This window comes from Babylonia areolata, chromosome 21, assembly GCF_041734735.1.
Source record: "Babylonia areolata isolate BAREFJ2019XMU chromosome 21, ASM4173473v1, whole genome shotgun sequence".
NCBI classification, from domain to species: domain Eukaryota; kingdom Metazoa; phylum Mollusca; class Gastropoda; order Neogastropoda; family Buccinidae; genus Babylonia; species Babylonia areolata.
In genome coordinates, this window is record NC_134896.1 from 46,831,815 (window position 1) to 46,856,130 (window position 24,316).

The window sequence follows — 24,316 nt, forward strand, 5'->3', positions numbered from 1 at the left end:
TACTGAACTGAAACTGAGTGTCTAAAGTGATAGGAGTAAGAGTTATAATTAGAAAATCGGGTGTAGTGGGCTGAAGGAGTGGGGATTTATAGACAGAATTCTATATGGGGAAGATTTAGAAATAGCTAGGCCTGCCGGCAATGATCGCAGTGATCCCGGGTCTTCAAAATTTATTAAATATACCAGTATATATACACTGATTGAAAATAAATATTTAATTCAGTTGTTTATTTGATTGTGTGATTGCTTCGTCAGCTTCAGTTGGGACGGCACTGTAAAAGCAGGTGAATGAACTTGAAATAGTTGTGAATCCAGTCCACTCGGACCGTCAGTGCTGGTGCGCGGTCGGTGACCGGCGGCCGGGGCCACTGTGTACTGACAAACATTTTTAATAAGCCCCTTATATAACAGTTTGGCTGCCGGAGTAAACACGCATGAACGGTAGTGCTGTTGTTGTTTTTGTTGTTACACTTTTGTTTGTTTTGTTGTTGTTCGCCGGCACCATGAACTCTCCGGTGAAGGCCCCTAGCGGCGTGCTGGGTTATGCTGTTCAGTCATTGGTCACGGGCATCAGTCTGCCTGTAGCAGATGTGGTGTAGCGTAAATGGACTTGGCCGAACGTAGTGACGATTCCATGATTCTTGAGAAACTGAAACGGTTGACATACACTTGTTGGGCAGGACCGTGACTTTGGCTGACGGTCAGCAGTCATGTCGTGACCCGAGTCACTAGCCACCGGCAGCTCAGTTCCGAGTTATCAATAATTAAAAAGAATTGGCCGCCGGAATCATGATGGGCGCCGTGAGTAGAAAATACCATCTCGTGGTTCATTACTGAATAATTTGTGCCCTTTAACAAATGATTTGCAATCAGCGCGTGAGATAATATATATATATATATATATATATATATATATATATATATTGCTATTCCGTATTTCGTTCCACAAGTGCTTCAAAAGTTATGAAGCAAAAGCAATTAAATACTCACAAATTCACGCACTCAGTAAAAACTGAAAACAGAATTGAAAAACGACACGAAACTCACGGAAAGTTGTTATTTTTTTAGGGTGGGGTGGGGTGGGGTGGGGTTGTTTGTTGTTGGTTTTTTTTCCCTGTAGTCTTGATTCTCAATGGGAAGTTCGAACGATGATGTCATTGGTGTCAACTATTTTAAGACATGTTCATCCGGGTTCGTATTTTGCGCATGCCCAAATGGCACATCCTTCGTTCATGTTTTGCTGCGTTTCGAACTTGTCGTCTGATTCAGAACATGGTTTTGTTTCTTTCATTTGTGTGACGCAGTAAGAGACTTTCTTTACTACTTGTGAGTGACTACATTTTATTCCTGTCAATTTTGTTTCCAGGTTGATGTCGCAGTGCAGGACAACATTACGTTTTGGGTAAAACAGAATGTGTAACTTACATCCATGGTGATAATACTGATTGTCTGCTTGATTGATTACTATCCAGCTTTCAAGAGAGCATGATCATGCTCATGATGATGATGAAAAATAGGTCTCTTCCTTGTGAGTTATGTGAGTGTGACTGGCCTGTTGATATGAATCACACCAGAAGGGAAGGTATACAGTATTCGATTATTGAATATCCGTCAGGGTGAGTGCCATTGAAAAACGGTCCAGCGACGTACATTATTCATATGAAATAAGTTTTCACAAATTTCAGGACCATACAAGACATAAATATTTGGAAAAGCCAATGTTGTATAAGACTGTGTAACCTGGCTTTGGATTCTTATGCTGCTTAAATGTAAGGATTTGAGTATGTGTGTGAGAAAATAGAAACAGTAGATCAGGGGTTTAAGCAGATCAGGATAACTTGTTTGTAAAGTTTTGTTGTTGTTGTTGTTGGTTTTTTTGTTCATTCATTTACCAGTTAGAATAGTATGCTACTGTTTTCATTGACGAACTGTAAAGATATAATGATATAATGACATTTGATGCACAATGTATTCATGGGAAATGCCATCAGCATCAGGCTAATCATTGATGATGACTAATTTTTAGTCTGATTTGGCTTAATTGTCCAAACTATTACTGACACTGATGTCATTGTATATTTTTATTGTTTCCTTTAAAAAAAAATTTTTTAAAGAATGAAAGCAAGGGAAAATTTGAGTTTACAAGTTAAAATTTACACAGTTTTTTTTGGTGTAATTGAGGGTAGCAAAATCTGAAGAATTTTAAAATATCATTTAATATGTCAGGGTTGAGTTTTTGTCAAAAATAGATTGTTTGGTTACTTGCATTGCTGATCAAAGGCTTTACTTTCTAGAATTTCCTTGCTCCTTGTATTTTAACATAGACTACCAGAGAATTTTGTGTTTATAACTTCTATCGTTTGAAACATGAGATTTGATAATGTTCCCACAGAAGCAGGAGTTTTATTTTTTAGTCATCCAAGTATGCTGTGCAGCTATTTGTCGCATTTCAAACACACAATTTCTATGATGGAATGAAGTATTACAATTTACACCCACAGTACAACGACACTCGTGTTTGATGCAGTCTCAGTGCCAGTAGTCCATAGGGAAACAATCCATATTAGGTTGCATGATGGGAGGCTACAAACCAGAGAAGACATTGCAATGCTGACAGATCACTTCAGTATTGTTCAGTAGTGCCTGTTCTGATTCAACCTACACAGAACATCAGCTGCAAAGCACCAAACTGACAACAATAATCATTTTGTTACGGACCTACCAGATTGAGTGAGTGTCCCCTCCAGAGTGGAAACTGCTACTGCATCCCTTTAACGATAGTATTTTTATCCCTTCCCACAACATACTGTGCATACTAATGCAAGCTACAACACTCACTCCCCCAACTAGTTGAACTGAAATAACCAATCTTTGTTTGTCCTAATGATGCTACGTGAATGACTGACAGATTCACTGCTTAATCCTGATTCGTCCAATTCAGCAGATTGATCTGATTTGCTACAATTCAACCACTTGTCTATACACATTCTATGACGACAAGTTCACCCGTTTACGTCACAAAGAGATTGGGGAGACAGGACAGTACAACTCTTGGCATGTTAGCCGGCATGATCAAAGTTCACATTAGCATAAATTCTCCCTAGCTTACGTTCTGAAGTCCCACCATCTACCTCAGCTGTGTTTGTGAAAGGGGAGATGGGGAACGACTTGAAAGACAGGCCGCCACACGGGATGTTCTGACATGCCGACACTCGTCTGTTTCAAACACGCTGACATCTAATTCAGCACGGGGATTGCGGCAGACCTCACACAACTGCACGTGTTCCTACAGCTGGGACTGGTGACACAGCGTCACTGACCAAAGGCGGCCGACTAGGGAGTAGGGGTGAGGAGGGGGGTGGAAGGAGGGAGGGTGGCGCGGTGTCTGTGCAACCTCAAAGACTGGACTTTGAATGGAGCGGGAAGAGAGATAAGAAGGGGAGGGGCAAGGAGGGGGGGGGGGGGGGGGGGGAAGGGATGGGGAGGGAAGGGGGACAGAGTGGGGGTGGTGGGGGGGTGACACTGCTGGCACACTATAACACCAATATATCTGGGTGTCAACAAGGCCTGAGATCAGTGAGAGATGCAGACACCTGCAGTGCTAGGAAATTTTAGCAATGCTTCCAAAGAATGAAAGATGAATCTGTGAGGTGGGTTGTCCTGGCCTGTGCTGTCATCGTTTTGCCATTTGAGCTCTGTGCACATGCTAATCTGGGCAGGAGCTGAAACTCCACCTCTGTACTTAGGCATGAACACATGTCCTCCCAGTCACCAGACAGCAGTTCAAACCATTTTGTCATATCAATTGATATGTTATCAATTCTTCTTGTTGTTTTGTTTTAAATCAAGAGTTTGACTTAACACTAAGGATAGATTTGTAGTGAAAATTGTTGACATGTTTCTTGAATTATGGGATCCTTTGCTGTCTTTAGTTTCATTCTCTTTCTTTGTATTATAATTGTATTTTTCTCATTCCCTTTAAGTCTAGAGCTGTCTCTCTACTGGCTAACACTTACAGAACACACACACAAACACACATGCACAAGCACAAAAAAATCATACAGTCGCACACTCTACTATGCATACTCCCTTACATTTCTATCAATTAAGAGCTTTAGATTGATCAAACCAAATATCACAGTTGTTCTGTCAGTATCATGTTACTGAGTCAGTTTGAAAAAAAGAAAAAAAGCAGACATTCAGTGTTCACTTAGATAAGTAATTAAAAAGAAAATGTCAAATGAAGTTGAATATTTTATCAAAACGTGTTGAGTATTTTCAAACACTGGCATTTTGGGGGTGTTTTTTATTGGTGTAGAAAAGAAGAAGAAAAAATCATAAGAAAGGGTTGAATTTTATTGCAAATAAGACAAGAGGCAAAGCCTTCAAGACTCACTTGTGCTTCACGCTTTATCCTGTGAAGGAATCGTTAGGAGAAAAAAAAGAGAGATTTTAAAAATGGTTGAAAAGTGCTCTGTATTTAATATGATGGATAAGCTTGGGAGAAGAAAAAAGAAAAGAAAAGAAAAAAAAATGTAATGTTTAAGATGAGAAAGATCAGTTTAAAGCAAATTAAGTCCCCTAGCATTAATTACAGAGTAATTTCCCTTTTTTACTTTCTGCACCAAAACGTTTGCAAAATAAATAAAACTTCCATGCTTAGCAAAAGAAGTGCCTGTTTGAACAAAAAATGATAATAATGACTGCTCATGTTGTTGTATCAGAATATCAGATCAAAGTGCCAAGTTTAGAGAATACAAAAAATATAAATATAACAGTAAATGCAGTTTGTATATAATTAGGCTTCATTTTTTTTTTTTTTTGTGCCCATCCCAGAGGTGCAATATTGTTTTAACTCTTTCCGGACGAAGGAATGCTCACGCATTCCTACACAAAACGTATTCGGTTTCGGACAAAGGAATGGAATAGCATTCTCCGAAAGTAAAATTCCATCATGCGCTGTACACGTGATTTTGTGATTAGCCAAGCAGAGTGCGCTATTCTGGGTCACTCCACAATCGAATAGTATGATTGGTTAGTCTGGGATGTGTGGCCTGTCTCGCACACACGCTGACAAACTCACTGACCGGTCGTCTGCTCGCGTGCCAGCCTGTTAGCAAAGCGGCCTCTTCTCAGAATGTTGTAAAGCGAACAAGGCAGTGACGGCAATGTTTTAGGGTTGCCGAAGTACTTGAAATGCTACAAACTGAAGGGTCGGACATTGAAGAGGTGGATGATGATGAAGAAGAAAGCGAATTTAATGCAGAAAGCGAGCATGGGTATGGTGATTCGGGGTGAAAAATTGGCAGTATTTTCTACATATGGCAAAACTGTAAAAATAAGATGAGAAATTTTTTTTTATATGTAATAGCTCAATACGTAATAAACCAGTTCTGAAAGTTTCATTTTCTTACACAGTATTTTGTATTTTTTGTAATTTTTTTCCAAACCCCTACAAATGGGCCGTCTGTGGGGAAAAGCAAGGGAGAAAACTTGTTGTCCCGAGTCAGTTAAACAAGATGACTGGAAACAACTGAATTTTTCCTATTTTCATGCCCAATTTGGTGTCAACTGACACAGTATTTGCAGAGAAAATATCTGTTAAAGTTTACCACAGACACACACACACACACACACACACACACACACACACACACACTTGTTTACACAAGTGAGTCAAAAACTAAGGGTCCTGTTTTTGTTGCTTTACAATTTTTAATAGTTTGTTTTCCTTTGTCATTAGCAGTATTACTAACAGACCTATACAGCTAGATGGATCATGATTTTGACAAGCAATGTGATTTAAGTGTGGTACAGTGGACAGCAAATGGATTAAGTAACATCATAATAACTATGAAACAATGGCCTATTCAGCCATTTTTCAAGGCATGTAATGAGAAGAGGGTTCAGCTGGAAAAAAAAAGAAGAAAACTACTATGTCTCCAAAGCAGTGACAAAGTGGGCAGGCATTTGCAACAGTTGATCTTGGGAGTTGCAGTATGGGAAGTTACCAGATGTTTAGCAGCAAGTTTTTGTCCTTGCTTCCATTAGGAACAGATGAACCAGAAGTATAATACTTAGTGGAGAACTGCAGGCAGCAAGCATCATCTGCATCATTCATCGAAGGTGTCAGCCTTTTAAGATGCAGATCAAATTGTTTGAAACTGATACTATAGAGAAATCAATGAATATGAATTTATGTAATTGGCTTATCAGTTATCAAGATTGAAATTTGAGGTTTTTGTAACAAATGTTGCATTATTTTTACAAAATTCCCTTCTGATTCTATCTCACACATGTATACATGCATTCATAACAACATACATCCATAGTTACACTTGCAAGCACATGCACAGAGTGAGATCTTGTGTAAGTCATGATCTGAAGTCTTAATACTTAAAGGTGCAACATCAGCTGTTTTTAATTGTCATATTTGAGCTGATGAATAAAACATATTCCCCTCTTTGTTGCAGATCTGGTGAAGATTAGATGCACTGTTAGGATGGGTGCCTTTTTACCAAAGCCAAAGACAGAAAAGCACAATGAAGGAGGAGTTGGCAATCAACTGCGCTATGGCCTGTGCAGCATGCAGGGATGGAGAGTGGAGATGGAGGATGCTCACACAGCTGTAGTCAGCATCCCTCATGCCAAACTGAAGGACTGGTCCTTTTTTGCTGTCTTCGATGGACATGCTGGGGCCAGGGTGTCTGCTTTCTGTGCAGAAGAGCTGCTGAATCATATTATCAAAAATGAAGATTTCAAATTGAACTTGAAAGATGGTACAGAGATCCAGCCTTCAGTTGAAGATGTCGCCAAAGGCATAAAGACAGGATTTCTGACGCTGGATGAGAAAATGCGTACCATCCCAGAGATGTTATCTGGTGAGGACAAGAGTGGTTCAACAGCCGTGAGCAGTATTGTTTCACCCAAATTTCTCTTTTTTGCCAACTGTGGGGATTCCCGTGCTATTCTATGTCGTCATGGCAAATGTGCCTTTTCGACCACAGACCACAAACCAATAAACCCTGGTGAAAAAGAACGCATTCAGAATGCTGGTGGCAGTGTTATGATCCAGAGAGTAAATGGCTCTCTGGCAGTCTCTCGAGCTTTGGGAGACTATGAGTATAAGAATGTGGAAGGGAAAGGTCCCTGCGAGCAGCTGGTGTCACCAGAGCCGGAGATTTTTGTGGAGGAGCGAAGTCCCGAAGATGAGTTCATGGTGTTAGCTTGTGATGGCATTTGGGATGTCATGACCAATGATGAACTGTGTGCATTCATCACCAGTCGAATGAAGATTTCTTCCAGTTTAGAAGAAGTGTGCAATCAAGTCGTCGACACTTGTTTGATCAAGGTAATACTTATCAGGAGAATAGTCACAGATGTGTGCAAGTGTTTCAATGTGTCTGTACACGTTTTATTTGTCATTTTGTGTGTGTGTGTGTGTGTGTGTGTATGCCTGTCAGCGTGTGTGTGTGTGATGACTGATTGAGCTTCACTTATATAATTTGAGTCACTGATGTCTTGATGAAAATTCGTCTTTATCTGCAAATAGTCAGACAGACACAAAGCAGGGTGTCAGTTGGAGAGAGAGATTGGGGTGAGCCTTGGAACTTACTCAGGAATGTAAAAAAAAAAAAAAATGATGAACATTGTGGTTGAGGGACTGAACGGCTCTTTATACATGTATCATCAGATTGGGAAGAAATTGTCCCAAAATCTGTGGCCTTTTATGCCCAGCTGTCATGGTGACCTCTGTTTTAATTTCCCCTCCACTTATCAGTGATGAGTTCAGGATGTCATTGTCATAAATGTTGACAGTGTCAAGGGACTGTTGGACATTCAAAGTACTCAACGATCTCCAACCAAGGGGGGTGCTCACTGGCTTTGTGATGAAGCAATTATTTTGTCAGCAGGACGCTTTTGTTGAATTGGCAGAGGCACTACCGAACACCACCAAAGTGACTCAGCAGCAGTGCAGGGTCTCCTTTGGTGTGTGGCTATGGGGACCTGATATATTGACAGCTTCCAGTGGCCTGCAAGCAGTGGAACTGTGTACATACACACACACACACACACACACACACACACACACACACACACACACACACACACACACACACACACACACACACACACACATATATATATATATATATATATATGTATATATATATATATGGGTGGTTCAGGATGAGCATTCTGAGAATAATGAAGAAACGGAAAGGCTGTTGTAATGATCTTAAATCCATTGAAAAAGAAATCGCCAATCTACTCAGCTGGTTTGTTGAGAACTTGTCAGCATTTCAGACACCACTCTCTGTGTCTAAATATATGAATTTGTGGAAATAGCTTTCTGGGTTTCAAACTTGAGACTTATTGACCTGCATATATATGAGGATAAGATATATTTACACATGCTGTTCTGAACTTTTACAGACATTATTATTTTTCTTCTTCTCTTATTGTTGTATTTGTCATTACACATAAATTTGCAGTTATTAGAAATTAACGATGTATCACCTTTCGCTCTATAGGTCAAGTTGTTCTCTTGCTGAGGTTGATGTTATTTTGGTGCTTGATTTTATTTTTTATCGTAATTTGTCAATGCTGTGCACAGCATTTATATATATATATATATATTAATTATTATATATATAATATGGTTGGGTTTGTTTTGTTTTTTTGTTTGTTTTTTTTTTGGGGGGGTGGGGGGGGGGGTTAGCATACAGATGAAAAGAACTGCATCTGGCGTTGCTATGAATGAAGGGCCATGGATAAAAATTTGAAAAAAAATTTTCATTATTAAATTTTTTACAATTGAGGATGCAGTTTCTCATTATTTGATTTGAAAAAAAGAAATTACAATGAAGAAGGGTGCCACATTTATTATGGTATGACTTGTCTGGATGTCTATAAGGCCTGAGAGATCTAAGGCCTGAGAGATCTATGAAGTAATGAAGTGTAATACATTCGTGTACACTGTTGGCCATGATTGAGAAACTCACTTACGATGGCAAGGTGCACCTGGTCTGTTAAGTGGAAAGGATGTTAAGTTTGTTAACACTGGGGTCACTATACATGGCATGGCATGAACCGATGAAGGGACACGTAAATTAAGTTTAAGTTTATATTTCATCATTTTACCGTGATTGATGTATAGATCATAGATGTGACAGTGTGTGTGTGTGTGTGTCATACGAGTGTGAGTGTGTGTGAAACGAGATGAATGATTGACACGCTGTCTGTGTGTATGTGTGTTCCCGTTGATTTTGACTTGGACCGAATCTTTCCTGGTTCATACAGTGGATGTTGGGAATAACATCAAAATGATTCAACTTTCTACGTAAATGTGATAGCAACAAAGATGTTTCACAATGCTTTACCGTCATGTGAGATGCTTGAAAACTGGACCAAACAGTTTTGATGTTTGTTGTGATGCAGCCTTTTCTGTCACATTTATTTAGAATGTTCTTCATTTCATGCTTGTTCATTTGTTCATCTGTTTGTCTCAGCATCCTTTCGCATGCACGATTGCACTGAAAATAGGTTCTCAGTTTCTTAGTAGACATTCAGAACATGAAAGTATTTTAAAAACAGAGTGATAGAAGACAAAATCAACCAGCCAAGTAAACACACATAAGGAAACACACACACACACACACACACACACACACACACACACACACACTCATTCGCACTTCTTTGAAACCAGTACTGTGCTACCACCGTCACCATCTATTGTTGATAACTTGATGTCTCGGCTAACGCCACTGTTAGGATCATGATCGTCATTGTCGTTTCCCCTGTTTGACATTTCTTTTTCTCTCTCTCATTTTTCTCTAAGATTTGCATTGGGAAAAGACAAGAAACCATCTCCAGTGACATATGAAATATTTTTGATAAAAATAAAGGGGACTTCCCACAATTTCTCACACGTTGTTAGAAATAATGGGGGCACCACCCACCCACCCCTCACGATTTCTCGCAATTTAGAGAAAACTTGGGAGGGGAATGACCATGATTTCTCACAATCCCACGATTTCTCTGGAAGTGAGAGAAATTGTGGGGGCAAAGAGAGAAATCTTGGGTTTACATAGGGCATACTTGCTGGCCACATGATGAGCCACTGCTTTTGGCTATGTAATGATGTATGGTGTTTTGATTGGCAAGAGCAGGGCGGATATGGCTGGGCATCTTATTACTGAGTTAGCCACAAAATTTTGCCTGTCAGAGCAAACCAACAGGCCTAGTTTGCATCAGTTTGAGATAATGAAATATATATAATTTTCCAAACAGGTAGTATATGATTCAAACTCCTCACATTGGAAAACATAAGTGAGTTTTGAAGTTGTAATCATAAATTTAAAGGTCAAGTCCAGCTGTTATATTGATTTATTACTAGATTTATCTAATTACACAAACTTTAAGTTAAAATAATTACTGAATTTGAGAAAAAAATGTTTAATTTTCTTTTTAAAAAAATATTAAAAAATTATATATATATATATATATTATGAAAAATATGACTCTTTATGAGGATCAAAATAAGTTTATTTCAGGAAACCCCATGTTGGCACATGAAAATGTTGCATATTTCAGGAAACCAATGAAATCCATTTGGCACAACACTCATGATCATTTATTTAGAATGGTTAACCAACTGTTTGGTTTAGATATTCATAAAAACATACATTAGGAGGAAGAAAAGAAGAAAAAAGAGTAATATACAGTTTTCTCTAACTGTACAACTACAAGAGATCCAACATTGTACACTGCACACATGCTAGTAAAATTGAATGGGCATTTATCCCAAACACGATGGACGAATTACTTGAAAAATGTGTAAACAAATTGACTCAGAGAGATGTACCTTGTTTTTCCAGTTGAATTTAAAAGAATTCATTATAATTTTCAGGAGTCTAATTAAATGGGTCAACAAACATTTGTATCAATGAATAATCAATAATGAACAAAATTTTGAAGCATTTGGTTTTTCCCAGTAACATTGTGGATGGATTTTTTTCCCTTGTTTCTTCAGTGGCTGGACAGTCAAAGAAGTGATGAAACTCAACCACAAGGTCTCTGTGTTCAAGATTTGTACAGATTCAATCTCTATGAGGGATGTTTGATATTTTCCCAATTAGAAAAGGGAGATAGCGATTTGATATCCAAAATTTTATGGATGTACAATCCATGATTTCTGGCAGAATTGTAAGATAATTTTCAAAAGAAAACATAACCTTAGTTTGTAAAATGTTGTAATTTTTTCCCATCTGAGTCAATATTGGTCTACCTTATTCTTGAAGTTTGAACCGAATGTGAAATGGTGGGTTGAGGTTGCTGAGTCCATAAACCACTCAAACCAATATTATTCAGTGTTGTGTTAACAAAGCATAGCAGCAGCAATTAATATCATTTGTTTTCTTCAAACAATTGCCGGATTGGTGTAAAAACCAATAGATAGTACAAGAAAGTTTGTTCTGGTTGTATTTAATTCATTAACAGGTTTAAACCAAAAATTTAACAGTCTACTTTTTGCTTATATTTCTAAAGGATATACCATATACTGTACAATGCGGGATGGATTTAATCATATAGACCTGTAGAAGGAAGGTATGGACCAAATAAGATATTCATTTTTAGGAGTTAATATTGTGCTGATGAGTTAAAAGGAGGTGTTGAATTGTGCAGATTGATCCAAATAAATATACTACACCATATCTGCTATTGCCAGGAAATCATTATCTCTACTCCACACTGATACCAAAAAAACTGTGGGCTTGACCTTGCCCGCTGAGGGTTTGACACATGTATGCCTTCCACTGCTTCAACTGGGCTTTAGTCTGTAGATCATAGCGATGGATCCATGTGATTATTAGTCTGTTGAAGAAGTCTTCCTGGTTTTCTTGACACTTGGCCAAAAGAGCTTCTAAATTTAGGAAGGAAAAAAAATAACAAATAAAAAAGACCCAAAGAAAGGACCGGATGCCTCATTTTCGCATAAGCTTGCAGTGTTGATCAGGCCTTGAGAGGCAAACCTAGGTTTGTGTAAATGAAAAGTTGCAAGCTCCTGTTGTAAGTTTTTACATTGGCTAGTTCAGTAGTTGCTTTGAAACTACACAGACTGAGAACAATGTACACAAGACAAAGTGATGAAGAGTCACTAATGATATGATAATAATTTACATGATATGTGTATGATAATGTATTATTCATGTGTATAATGTTTGTGTGCATCTTGATGAGTACAATTAATTTATATTGTTCCGGTAGTGGTACAAGTATAAAGAGACAGATTGTATGTATACAGGTATTCATTCTGTGTTGTTCATCCCATATTTGAGCTCAGTGATTTACAAAGTTCTCTGTGTGTTTCAGGGCAGCCGAGATAATATGAGTATTGTTATAGTGGCATTTGAAGGAGCTCCCACTGTGTGTGATGAAGCTGTCCAAAGAGAAAAGGAATTAGATGAAAAGATTGAACACAAAGTCAAAGGTATGTTGACAAGTATTTCATCTTTTTCTCAAATCGTGTTATTAAAATTTGGATTCTGGAGATCACATGCAAGGCTGTCCAAACACACGAGTTGACCTTGTGCTGAAACAATAGTCCAAAGACCATACGCACAACCAGCTGTTGATCATGACAGAGAGATCATTCTGAAATTACATACATTGTATCTTATTTATTTGTTTTAAAGAGTTTGAAATAAGAATGTCTTTTGGTAAATATTTTAGTAGAATGCATGTATTTTTTACAATTTAATTTATGATTTGATTCTGATGCACAAGGGATTCCAATAGTATCAGCAGTGGTGACACTAACAGGGTATGTGTGTGTGTGTGTGTGTGTTCACTTTCAGTTTTTACTAGTTTTCCTGTTATTGTCTATACAATCAATTTTTCTTCATTTTTAAAGAGTTTGTTTGGGACATGTATACATGCAAAGAATGAAATGCAGTTGGAAGTGATAATGTCAAAAGAGAACTGTTGATTTATTTTGGATTTTAGAGAGAGGGAGTGAGGGAAAAGAGATGTGACATGATGTATGCTACAGCCTTGAAGCAGCTAGTGTGCCTGTTGCAGAGATCCTGCAGAGAGAGCCCCAGGAGAACCATGACTTTGGCTACGTGTTGCATTCAGTGGCTGATGAGCTGATGGGCCAGTTTCCACCTGGGGGTGGGTTCCAGAGCAAGTGAGTAGTGTCTACAGTCTTCAGCCTTCCACTGTAAAGTCTTTAAACATTTTATCAAGTCTCAGATTGTTAAAACATGTTTGTCCAAACATTATTTTTGATTCAAACAAAGATCCTCCTGTCACATTTATGTATACAGTTTTATTATTAGGTATTTTCTTTTCATTTTCTCTCTCTCACACCTTTCTGTTGTTGTTTTTTTTCCTGCCCCATCATTTGCGCCTTCCAGTGACGTTACTCCCACGGTGCTCATTCAGAGACCCCCATATACTGCCACTGCCACACCTGGATTCATCTGTCAGTCTATTCATCACCAGTCCACAAGGAACCATCGATGTTAGTTCCCCAGGAGGCCGCACACCAGAAGAGACCATTCCATGCACTGCTGCTGAGTCACTTCAGTGGTGCTCAGTAGTGCCTTTTCTGATTTAACATATTTGAAAACAACCTGTGTGGGATGTTCATTAAAGATTTTCCCAGACTCACTTCCCATGGACTGAGAGGAGTGAAACTTGGCACAGTTATTAGTTAGATAACACCAAGGGTGACAAACTTCTCCCTTCCCTTTATGCAGCTGTGAAGACCTTGCCTGTAGAGGTCTGCAGGTTGTGCCAGAAGCCACAATTTGACCTTAAACATTTCATCGTCTGGGAAGTGCTTGCCCTTCAAAAATGACTTCATGGTTGGAAAGAGGTGGAAGTCAAATGATGCAAGGTCTGGACAGTAAGGGTGGTGAGGAAGGACTTCATATCCGCAGGACCATGCTTCCGTCTGGTCAACATGTGAGTTGTGAATTGGGGCATTGTCTTGCAGGAAGCAGACACCTTTGGTCAGCATGCCACGTCTCTCCATTTTGATGGCCTCCAGCAATTTCTGCAGCAATAAAGCATAGTATGTCCCGGTAATTGTGGTACCCTTTGCCAGGAAATCCATTGTCTGTGATCCGCGCTGATCCCAAAAGACTGTGAGCATGACCTTGCCTGCTGAGGGTTGGATACATGCCTTCCACTGCTTCGACTGGGCTTTAGACTCTAGATCATAGTGATGGATCCATGTTTCATCCCACATGGTTAGTCAGTTGAAGAAGTCCTGGTTTTCATGACACAAGGCCAAAAGAGCCTGGGAGCATGTAGCTCATTCCTGCTTCTGGAAAGGTGTGGGCAACCAGAGAATCCATTGTTCAGACAACTTCCGCTTGTACAAATGGTCATCAATGATTTTTTTCCACAGATCCCACACTGATCCTATTGTCTTAGGCTAGTCGGTGAACAGTTATGCAATGATCCTCCAAAATGGAGGTTACTATGGGAGCAGGGCATGAAAGGTGGCATAGTTTGAGACGTGATTTTATTTTTTCTTGTTCTTCTTTTTTGATAGAGGAGAATGTGGAGGTTGCTGCTGTGGAGATCCTTTTAGGTTTGGGGCTATGTGGCAAGGCTGTACTCTACACTTACTCTCATAATAAATAATATCCCGTTAACCAGGCCCAAAAGATAAAGCACTTGCAGTGTTGGTCTAGAAATTAGAGCAACACACCGAAAGAGGCATCAGTGAAGTGGATGATACTTGACAATGTGGTCCCAGACTTCCTGTTGAAGCCCATAGCACACTCAGTTCTAGGTAGGAGCCGGCTACAGGTCGAAAAACCCACCTACACTGTGATTCAAACCCGCGATCTCCTGTCATTTCGTGATACTAACCACTTCACCGCGGCAGCTGGTTTATTATTTAATCTTTAGTTGATTAAAATATTTCAAAAATGGAAATTCTACTACTTTCAATTATTATTATTGATCAAGTTGATGTTGGTGGATAAAACAACCCTGATTCATTTGTCTGTCTTGCCTTGTTTATGTGCATGCATTTTCTTGCAACAACAGTTGATAGATAAAACCATATGCTTTTCCCAGTTTCTCTTGTCTCTGTCTGTCTGTCTGTCTGTCTGTCTCTCTCTCTCTCTCTCTCTCTCTGTGCATATATTCTCTATCCATGTGCAAGACCTTTTGCTTTGTCTTTGAATGAACTGGTTAATGTAAAACCCTCTGCCAGTCTCTGAAACAGGATTGATTATTTGTTGCAGAAAAACTACCATTGAAGCAATCTACAATAACCTGAAGCCAAACACTGAAAAAGAGGTAAGGAACACAATAACATGAAAAATGTTGTCCCTCAACTTTTATTTAGTTTTGAATAGTTATAGAATTAAAGCAATGTACTAACATAGCTGTTGACTCTAATTTATGTTTCAGGTCAAGTGCAGTGCATTGCAATTTTTTTTTTTCAGTAACTTGGAGAACCTTGGCCCATTCTCCATGCTTAGATTACATAAAAGCCAGTTAAAGAAAAAAATGTACAACTGTGTTATGTTCAGGAGAGTTTTTGATTTATTTGTTTGTCTGCATTTGTTGTTGCACAGAATTTTATATTCATTTTATGACGGAAAAAAAAAAAAAAAGGAAATGGGTAGGTAGTATGAATCATCAGATGGAACTCAATGTGTGATTGATGGTGAATATTGTTGCAGCAGACTTTATGGGGAACCTTTGAGCAGGGGGTAAAGGCAGAAAAATATTTCTGTTGTTTTTCTATTCTTTCTTCTTCTTTTTTCTTTCTTCTTTTTTTTCTTTTTGACTCGTGTAAACAAAGAGAGTCTATGTTTTAACCCAGTGTGTCTGTGTGTACACGGTAAAGTTTAACATTGCAAATACTTGGTCAGTTGACATCAAATTTGGCATAAAAATAGGAAAAATTCAGTTCTTTCCGGTCATCTTGTTTAAAACAATATTGCACCTCTGGGATGGGCACAAAAAAATAATAAAAGAAGCCAAATTATATGCAAACTGCATTTACTGTTGTATTTATATTTATTTAATTCTCTAAACTTGGCACTTTGATCTAATATTCCGACACAACAACAAGAGCAGTCATTTTTATCATTTTTTGTTCAAACAGGAACTTCTTTTGCTAAGCATGGAAGTTATATTTATTTTGCATGTCTTTGGTGCAGGTAGTAAAAAACGGAAATTAATCTAATTAATGCTAGGGGGCGTAATTTGCTTTAAACTATCTTTCTCATCTTAAACATTACATTTTGAAATTATACTCAGTACCTAAAAAGCTTGTGTATTTTGCTCTCAGTGTACAGGGCTTTCACTATGTTCAATCGCCCAAGTGGTCTTTTTCAGAAAATACTAAAATCAATACGACGAGTGGACTTTATAGATCTATTGGCTGAGCCCTGAAGGTCATGGGCAAAAATCAGTTGCGTACACATATATATATTATACATATTCAAAGCGCATGCTCATATTCTTCGCGAACGCAAACGACGCCATTTTGTTTCAAGTTGTTGACCTGCCCGTTCAATCCTGTATTCAATGGACAATACACGATAACATGTGATGGAAAGTTGCAGAAGGAGACCGTTAAATATTTATTCAGAGAAAGATTTGTGAACGCCTCATCACTTAATGGATTATGCCCCAAACTGCCATAAAAATATCCACAGAATCAGTCGGAATTCACAGTTAACAATAATAAAACAGGAGAGTTAATATCCTTGAATTGATAAAACCTAAAAATTTCCACTCTTGACTTTTCTCAAAATGAAGTCCTTTTCACTTCACACGACGTTTAGAAGTACTTGTACTTGGCTCTACATGCTGTTAGTTTAACAAAATACTCAGTTTTCATATCAGCTTTAAAACTATAAAACTAGAATGAACTTAAAAGAGAAATTGAATCGACCGTGTCAACCGGGTGAAACTAAACATGTATATCTATCTAGATCCAGAGAAAACGGCTGAATGTTGCAGTGTGATTGCGGCGATAGCCACGTCTCCTTTACTGTGGACTTAAAAAGAATTTTTAATTGCCCTTAAAGATTTTTTTAAAGCCCAAGATACACCAGAATAATATGATTTAAACAGCGTTCTCACTGCAATACCGCAATAATTGATTTGTCGCCCTTTAAAAAAGCATGTTTAAATATTATATTTTTGAACGTCAGCTAAGGAGCCGCGATAGTGTAATAGGTAAGACAATTTCTTCTCACCCGAATACGCGGGTTCGAATCTGCCGTTAGGACTTTTTTTTTTTTTTTTTTTTTTCCTTTTAACCCGAAGGTTTATAATAACAAATGCAGATTACATTTTAACGGTTAGATCCACAAGTGAGTCTTGAAGGCCTTACCTCTCTTGTTCTTTTTGCTTCTGTTTTTTTCTGGACTTTCATGTTTGTTTGGGTTCCTTTGTGCAGAAGAGAGAATATTGCAAATTGTTATTGTTCCCGTAGTGTGTGTGTGTGTGTGTTTAACTTGCTTTCTTCATGATGCCAGCATTCTGTTGGTGTCTGCGGGTGTGAAATTTGCTAAATGTCTTTTTTCAAATGAGAACATTTTATCACAGGACAGTAACAGAGTTCTTAGAGACTGATTTGCATCAATTCCTCTGTTCTAAAAAGTGTTTGAGAGAAGGGTGAACAGTACTGTTTTTAGATTTAAAGTGTTCGGAAACTATCAAAAGCAAGGGTTGACATTAGATGATAGCTTGTTAGTCATTGTGACTGGGCTGAACGACCATGTGGGTATTGTGGCCCTTCACCAAATGATCATCATGGAAGACACAAGAGGTGACACCCCAGTACAGTTGTAAAGGTTTGTAAGTTTTCAGTTGTCAGTGATCTTATTGTGAGACTGCAGGTCATTGAACAGACCAACTCCTGTTTAGGGCAATGTTTTACAAAGCTGTCAAACCAGTTTTGATCAATCATAAACAGGTTTGACATGTACCACAGGTTGAACAATCAGGTGAAAGAGCAGAAGCAAGGACTAAGCACTGTTCTATCACAGGAGGCGGGGAAAAGCTTTGGACTCTTTTCATTGCACACATTTTACAAAATTTAGGTTACATTTTCTTGAGAGTTGTATTTTAGTACATACAGATCAAAGATTATTATTTCCTCTTAGAAAAGGAATTAATTCTCGCATGAATTACACTTCCTAGAAAAGGAATTAATTCTCACATGAATTACAGGAAGTGTCTACACTTTTCCCCTTGCGGAAAACTGGTCTCTTGCCTTCTTTGACCAGGGTGAGTATTGAATTTCAGAAGTTCATGAAAAACATGCACTTCATGTGTGTAACCTGTGGTGAAGTCTGCCTTTGTAAACCAGGAATTATTTCATAAATTACATTTTCAGTTATTTAGATAATTATATATGTGTTTATAATTCTTCAAATTTTATTTCATTGTGCTCACCACACCTGGTGTGATCGGAGAGAGACAGACATCCATGTCCCCCACCCCTTCACTCCTCCAAACACACACTAACACTCACAATCAATGACTTATTCATATTCATCAAGAAATTTTTAGATTATGCTATATAATATTTTCTGGTATCAGTTGAAATTCTCAAGCTTGACACTAACAGTCCCTTTTTTTCTTTTTTTTAAGGTTTAGTAATGGAGCGTTAATTCTTACTGATGGCATTAATATCTCCTGCAATTTTGGCTCACATGTGTCTACTCACAGCTTGAGTCTTAGATAATAACCCTGTGTTATGGTTGTCCAAATGTGTATGATTGTCTGTGGTAAACAAATTCATTTATTCTGGAAATACTTTGTCAACACCAAATTTGGCTTTATATATTTTTTTTAGAATCTGTTCTTTCCACATATTTTAATTTTAAAGACAATGTACTTGTGGGAAATGGGGGAAAAAATTAAAAAGCAAAAGAAAAAGAAAAAAAAAAGAAATTCCAGTCATTTTACAGTTAGTGAGTTAATGTAACTTTAGGACTTATATGTTGACACATTGGTTAACAGCAATCATTTTATCATTTTTAGTTAGAAACTTCTGCTTAGTGTGGAAGTTAAATTAATTCATACATCTGTTCAGAGCAGCCTAATTCTGCCTTGTAAATTGGGACAGCAGTCAAAATTACCAAGGGGTTTTTTTTGTTTTGTTTTTTTTAAGAGATCTCGTTGATCGAAAATATTAAATTTTTAGATATTACCCTAAGCATAGAAAGACTCGTGTTTTACACTTGTTGTGAAGGTCTCATAACTTCTCTTTTACTCTGTGAATAGTCATTTGAGTAGCACAGAACTGTTGACCGTATTCTTCTGGGTCTGTCAGTTGTGTATCAAAACCTGGGTCCCAGCAAATGGTTTTCTTTTCCATTCTGCAGTGTTGTCAATCCATTTTTTTTCTGTCTTCTCTCCATCTGCTCCCTCAACAGTTTGTTGGGGGGCCGGGGGTGGTGGGGGGGGGGGGGGGTTGTTTTAACAAGACCATTTGTTCTTATACTTTCTGTATCCACACAAGTGGACATTTTGTCAGTCAAAGTAGCATCTCGGTGACTTCCTTTTATGCAAAATACTGTGAGCACATGGGCCACATCTATTGTTTGCAATAACATATTATTGAACGGAGCTGAAGGAGGCCACAAAATTGTATTTGAAGAATGATATGTAGACAGGCCGTATCACTCAGTGCGTCATGTCCATGAACGGCCATCGAAATCAACAGATCTACTCACTTTTTTGCTTTGATATGTAGACCGGCCATATCACTCAGTGCGTCATGTCCATGAACGACCATCGAAATCAACAGATCTACTCACTTTTTTGCTATAGATAAGGTCCATTAACTCATTACACATGCTCATCTCACCTATCAGAAGAGTTTTTCTAGTTTCTGAATGGATCTTCTGAGAAGCAGATTTCTGCAGACATTTGAGAGGAACATAGTTTTTGAAGATAAGCATGGTTTTTTGCAGATTCTATTTTTTCCCACTTGTGCTGAAAATGGACTGCTAAGAGAGGATTGAACAGGTTTTGATATTACAGTCAGCTGTTTACAGGTCATCATCGATCATGGTATTGTTAATATTACTGCAAATAACACTATAGATAAATCAGAAGGGATATGCTTAGTTTTGATGCCTGTGATCATAATAGATATTCAGTATGACAGCAGATAACAGTGAATAATAATAATAATGATGACGATTTGTACTTATTTTTGCGGCTTGCTCTTCTGCACTCTTTCCATTGAACACCCTATACTCCACCACAATTTTTACTTGTGCTCATGTAAACATAATCAGTTTTGTATGCAGGATTGATTTTCAGGGGGAAAATTGGTTATAAACACTGTTTGGAAACAAATTGCGCATGTTAGAATTTTCAGCAGATTCCTGTTGACCATACATTTACATTGGAACATATTTTCACCATGATTCTTTCTGTGTCAACTATGTCAGGAACTCCCTAATTGATTAAGATATACATTTTCTTCTAATTTCATAGGTTTATTGTTTTAATATCTTATGTTGACAGACATTCATTAGCCTCTTTAGTGTCACGGGAAGTATAAATTTGCCACAAAAATGCTTCACTATTTGCACCAGAACGAACACATGTCAAGTTGTTGGTCTTCAGGTTGGTCTTCTTTGCTTTGATCTCCTTGCCATAAGCTGCAGATGTCTTTTCAAGGCATTCCAACAGGTTCACAAGTTCTTCTTCATTCCCTGCCAGTCCATCAGTGTTAAGATGCAGTAGATAGCCAGCTGTGTTCTGTGTGTCTCACTATGCCCTAGTTGCGTTCTACAACGCTTAGCTGGGTCCACCTTTCTGCCTGTTCGACCACCAGGTAGTGGTCTCCTTCGCTTAGTCTGCTGAATCCAGTCTTCGCATGTGTAGGAAGACATGTGAAATTTAAACCCATTTTGTATGTGCTGCTCAACACTGGATGTGGGAAAATTCCTCTGTGCATAGAAATTGTCAGTCGTGAGCTTTTGCAAAGGCAAACAAGAATGCTGTCACCACCGTATATTGTCTTAGTAGTTGTATGCGAACATGACACATTCACACATATTTATTTTTATGTAATTCTGTGTGTGCAGGAGGATGCTCCCTAACTGATGGTGTGTGAAGATGGGATTTGACTGAGGTGCTTACAACGGTAGCATCACTCTCCTGCGCTTTGCAACATAGTCAGATGGGAAAGAGAAAAAATACCTGTGCTTCTTTAACAAACTTTGTGGTCTCCTTCTTCACCTTTCATCCTTGTTTTCTGAATGGTCTGTCATATCATCCTGTCTCCAACACTCACTGGCTCATGATGCGTAGTTGGTATAACTAGTTTGTTCTTTGTGTGTTGATAATACAAAGAGTGACAGTCTGTGTGGATGTGTGTGCTTGGAAGTGTGCATGAATAAATGTGATCTGTATGTGACATTATTTTTCTTGTGAGAAGTTTTCAGGTTGATGTTTAAATTTGAATGATGATATTCATTGCATTTTCCTTCTGTCTTTGCATTTGAGGTTGAAAATAAACCAGTGTTCTTTCAAGCCTTGCTTCAAGAAAAAAAAGGGCACTGTTAGTTGATAGCATTGATCTTTAATGATGTGGTTATTTTTATCTCTGTCTTGTCTAAGATCACTGGTGGGTGGAAGAAAACTGTCTTCACTCTCCTGATTCCAGACATGTTCACGTATGTTTGTGTGTAAAGTGTACATATGTATACAGATAACTCAAAACATGTGAAGTCATGTCATGCATGTGAATCATCTTGTGCACAAGTGAAGGAATTAGGAGAAACTGGTACATGTTCAATGCAAAGTCATAGGGAAAACACTTTTTAGCCTTGCCTTGGTGGTCTCTTTGGGTGTGTGTGTGGGTCTGTTCAATTGTCTGAATTGGAGTGACTATGATGACTAGTGAGAACAAATAAACCAGTTTGTCATGATAATATATTAATGTAAGATGATTTATGAACATAATTCACATGTGTATTGTGTACATTTACTAATTGAGTAGAATGATGTTTCATTATTTGCACTGTAGCATAAGGGTGGAAAGAGGGGAGTGTGTTAAAATACATATGCATGCTGTGAATGAGTAATGATCAGAATATTCAGTTGATTTCTGTTAGTGTAAAATATTCAGGTTCTTTTTTTTGTGAAGAATGTTGTCTGAGTTTTTTTGATATGTATACAAAGGTATACAAACAACAATGTCTGCTGCTAGTATAAGCAGGATTATTTGGACAAAAAGATGTATTCAGTATTAGATGTTTCTTCATAGTACAAGTTTTGCTTTATGTGTGAAAGGAGGGGAAATGTGCTTTGAAGATACTTGTTGGTTTATGTATTGTTTTTAAGATTAATACAATTTTTATTCTATTATTATAACTTTTTTTTTTAGTGTGAAGTTGAATTTGGACCATAAAATGATACTTATAAATGATAACATTAAATAGATATTTTCACACTGTTTATACTTCAGCTTGCAGAGGATTTTGCCATCAGAACGAAGCAGTTGCCATGGTTTTCTCTGCACAGAGAGGGAGGGCTGGGTTAAAGAAATCACGCTGACACCCTCAAAGTTAAACTGACCTTCAGAAACTGTCTGGAGTTAGGGAAAAAAGCAACTGGAAGATAGTGAAATTTAGTCACTGCGGAGATGATAGAGGTTGATAATGGAATACACAAACTTGACCCGGTACTTCAGAGAAAGCAACTTGTGCTGTATGTGTGTCCGTGGTGTACATCTGTTCAATGATTGATCCTTCAGAGTGATAACAGTGCATGACCCAGTTTTGACCTACCTGTGCTGATCAGCTGAGCTGGGAGACCTGCTATTCTTCTGCTCCCCTCTCCTCCACCACCTCTCTCCAACCACCTCCTCCCCTCATCCATTCTGTGATGTGTCCACATCTGAGAGCAGGCAGCTACCACCATATGAATACTGTATCGTGTCAGACGTTTGAGTTTAGCCAGGTCTAAACAGAGCAATACTTGGGGTCTTCTGCAAAGCCGTATGAGAGGATATCAGACTTAAGTATTGTCAGAAGAAATGTTTGGAGAGCCAAGTTCGTCTATATGCATGTTCTTGAATCACTTGAAAATTATGCATTATGTTTGCTTTCGTGTGTGTTTTCTCTCTTAGTTTGCTGTATGGTGTGATGTTTCATGGACTTGAGTGTTTGTATGTTTGATGTGGGAGGAATGGTGAATATTTATGGCAAAATGTTGGTCTCTCTTAGTAAGGCATTCAGGTGCAATACTGAATGTGGATAAGAATATTTTCTTTCATTCCTTATGATTAGGCATCTCTTGGGCATCATCATGATGTGTTCTGTTCAATGGCGAGGTGGTCGTCAATGATGCCATTGATGTTGACTTCATTTGTTTCATTGGAATGTAGCAGTGTGAAGGATGAAAATTGGGGAACGGACTCAGCATTTAAGGGGGGGATGGAGGGAAAGCACAAATGGAGCTACATGAAACTTGTCATCAAGTGCTCGCAATATAGTCTTGTGGGCAGGTGGCTGGTATGTTTTGCAATTGTATCCATCATATTGGTACAGTTATATTTCATTATTAAAATCAGATTGTCAGTTTACTGCTTTGTTCTGTGTTGAGCATGAATGAGATATTTAGAAATATTTGATTGTGGCAACAAGTGTATTTCACAATGTCTACATTTGTATCTTAGTCATCGGTAAACCAAGTTAGGAGGAGATATTAGAAAATCTATACATGATGCTGACAGATATCTCATCCTTGGATGCTGAATGCTTCAGCCTGCACAGCCACTAACTTTTCTTTTGTCTGTCAGGCTGGTGAGTAGGTCAGGCTGGGGATAGTATTACTGCAGCACTCTCCCTATTTTAGAGAGAAATCAAATTTCACACAAAAAATTGTAATGCAATACAATACAATGCAGTGCAATATGATGCTCTGCAGCGCAAATTAACACAGCATTGGAGTGCAGTACAATTTGATGCAACACAAGACAAAAGTGATGCTGGGCATAATTGTTTGTGTTGGTATTGCTTCTGTCGGACTTGGTTTGTTCATCCCAAATGAAAAAAACAAGTTACTCCTAAGTCCTGTTAGAATAAGCAGGTCCGGTCATAATTTATGTGGGTTCACAAGACAATGTCATATTTCTATTCACAGCAGACTTCTGTTGCCATGGAAGAGTTGTTGATCATGGTCTCACAAGACTGCCAATTAGAACGTCTCATTTGTTATTTTACAGTTTCATGTGTTTAGAAAACAGTGATGGTAGGACTAATGGGAGACTTACCTGTACTTCATTGGT

General features: G+C 38.2%; 1 protein-coding gene across 3 annotated transcripts; it reads left to right on the top strand.

The window, feature by feature from the left end:
• The first annotated feature begins 1,197 nt into the window (after window positions 1-1,197).
• Window positions 1,198-23,611, top strand: LOC143296509 (protein phosphatase 1B-like). Of its 3 annotated transcripts, none has more exons than XM_076608479.1 (7): window positions 1,198-1,303; window positions 6,474-7,351; window positions 12,379-12,496; window positions 13,087-13,195; window positions 15,276-15,330; window positions 18,229-18,285; window positions 21,108-23,611. In XM_076608479.1, the coding sequence occupies exons 2-7, from the start codon at window positions 6,503-6,505 to the stop codon at window positions 21,120-21,122; spliced, it is 1,203 nt and encodes a 400-aa protein (XP_076464594.1). In that variant the 5' UTR covers window positions 1,198-1,303; window positions 6,474-6,502; the 3' UTR covers window positions 21,123-23,611. The 3 variants fall into 3 exon arrangements, with proteins under 3 accessions (XP_076464594.1, XP_076464593.1, XP_076464596.1); XM_076608478.1 differs by having other exon boundaries at window positions 1,209-1,326; XM_076608481.1 differs by lacking the exon at window positions 18,229-18,285 and having other exon boundaries at window positions 1,209-1,326.
• Window positions 23,612-24,316: the final 705 nt, after the last annotated feature.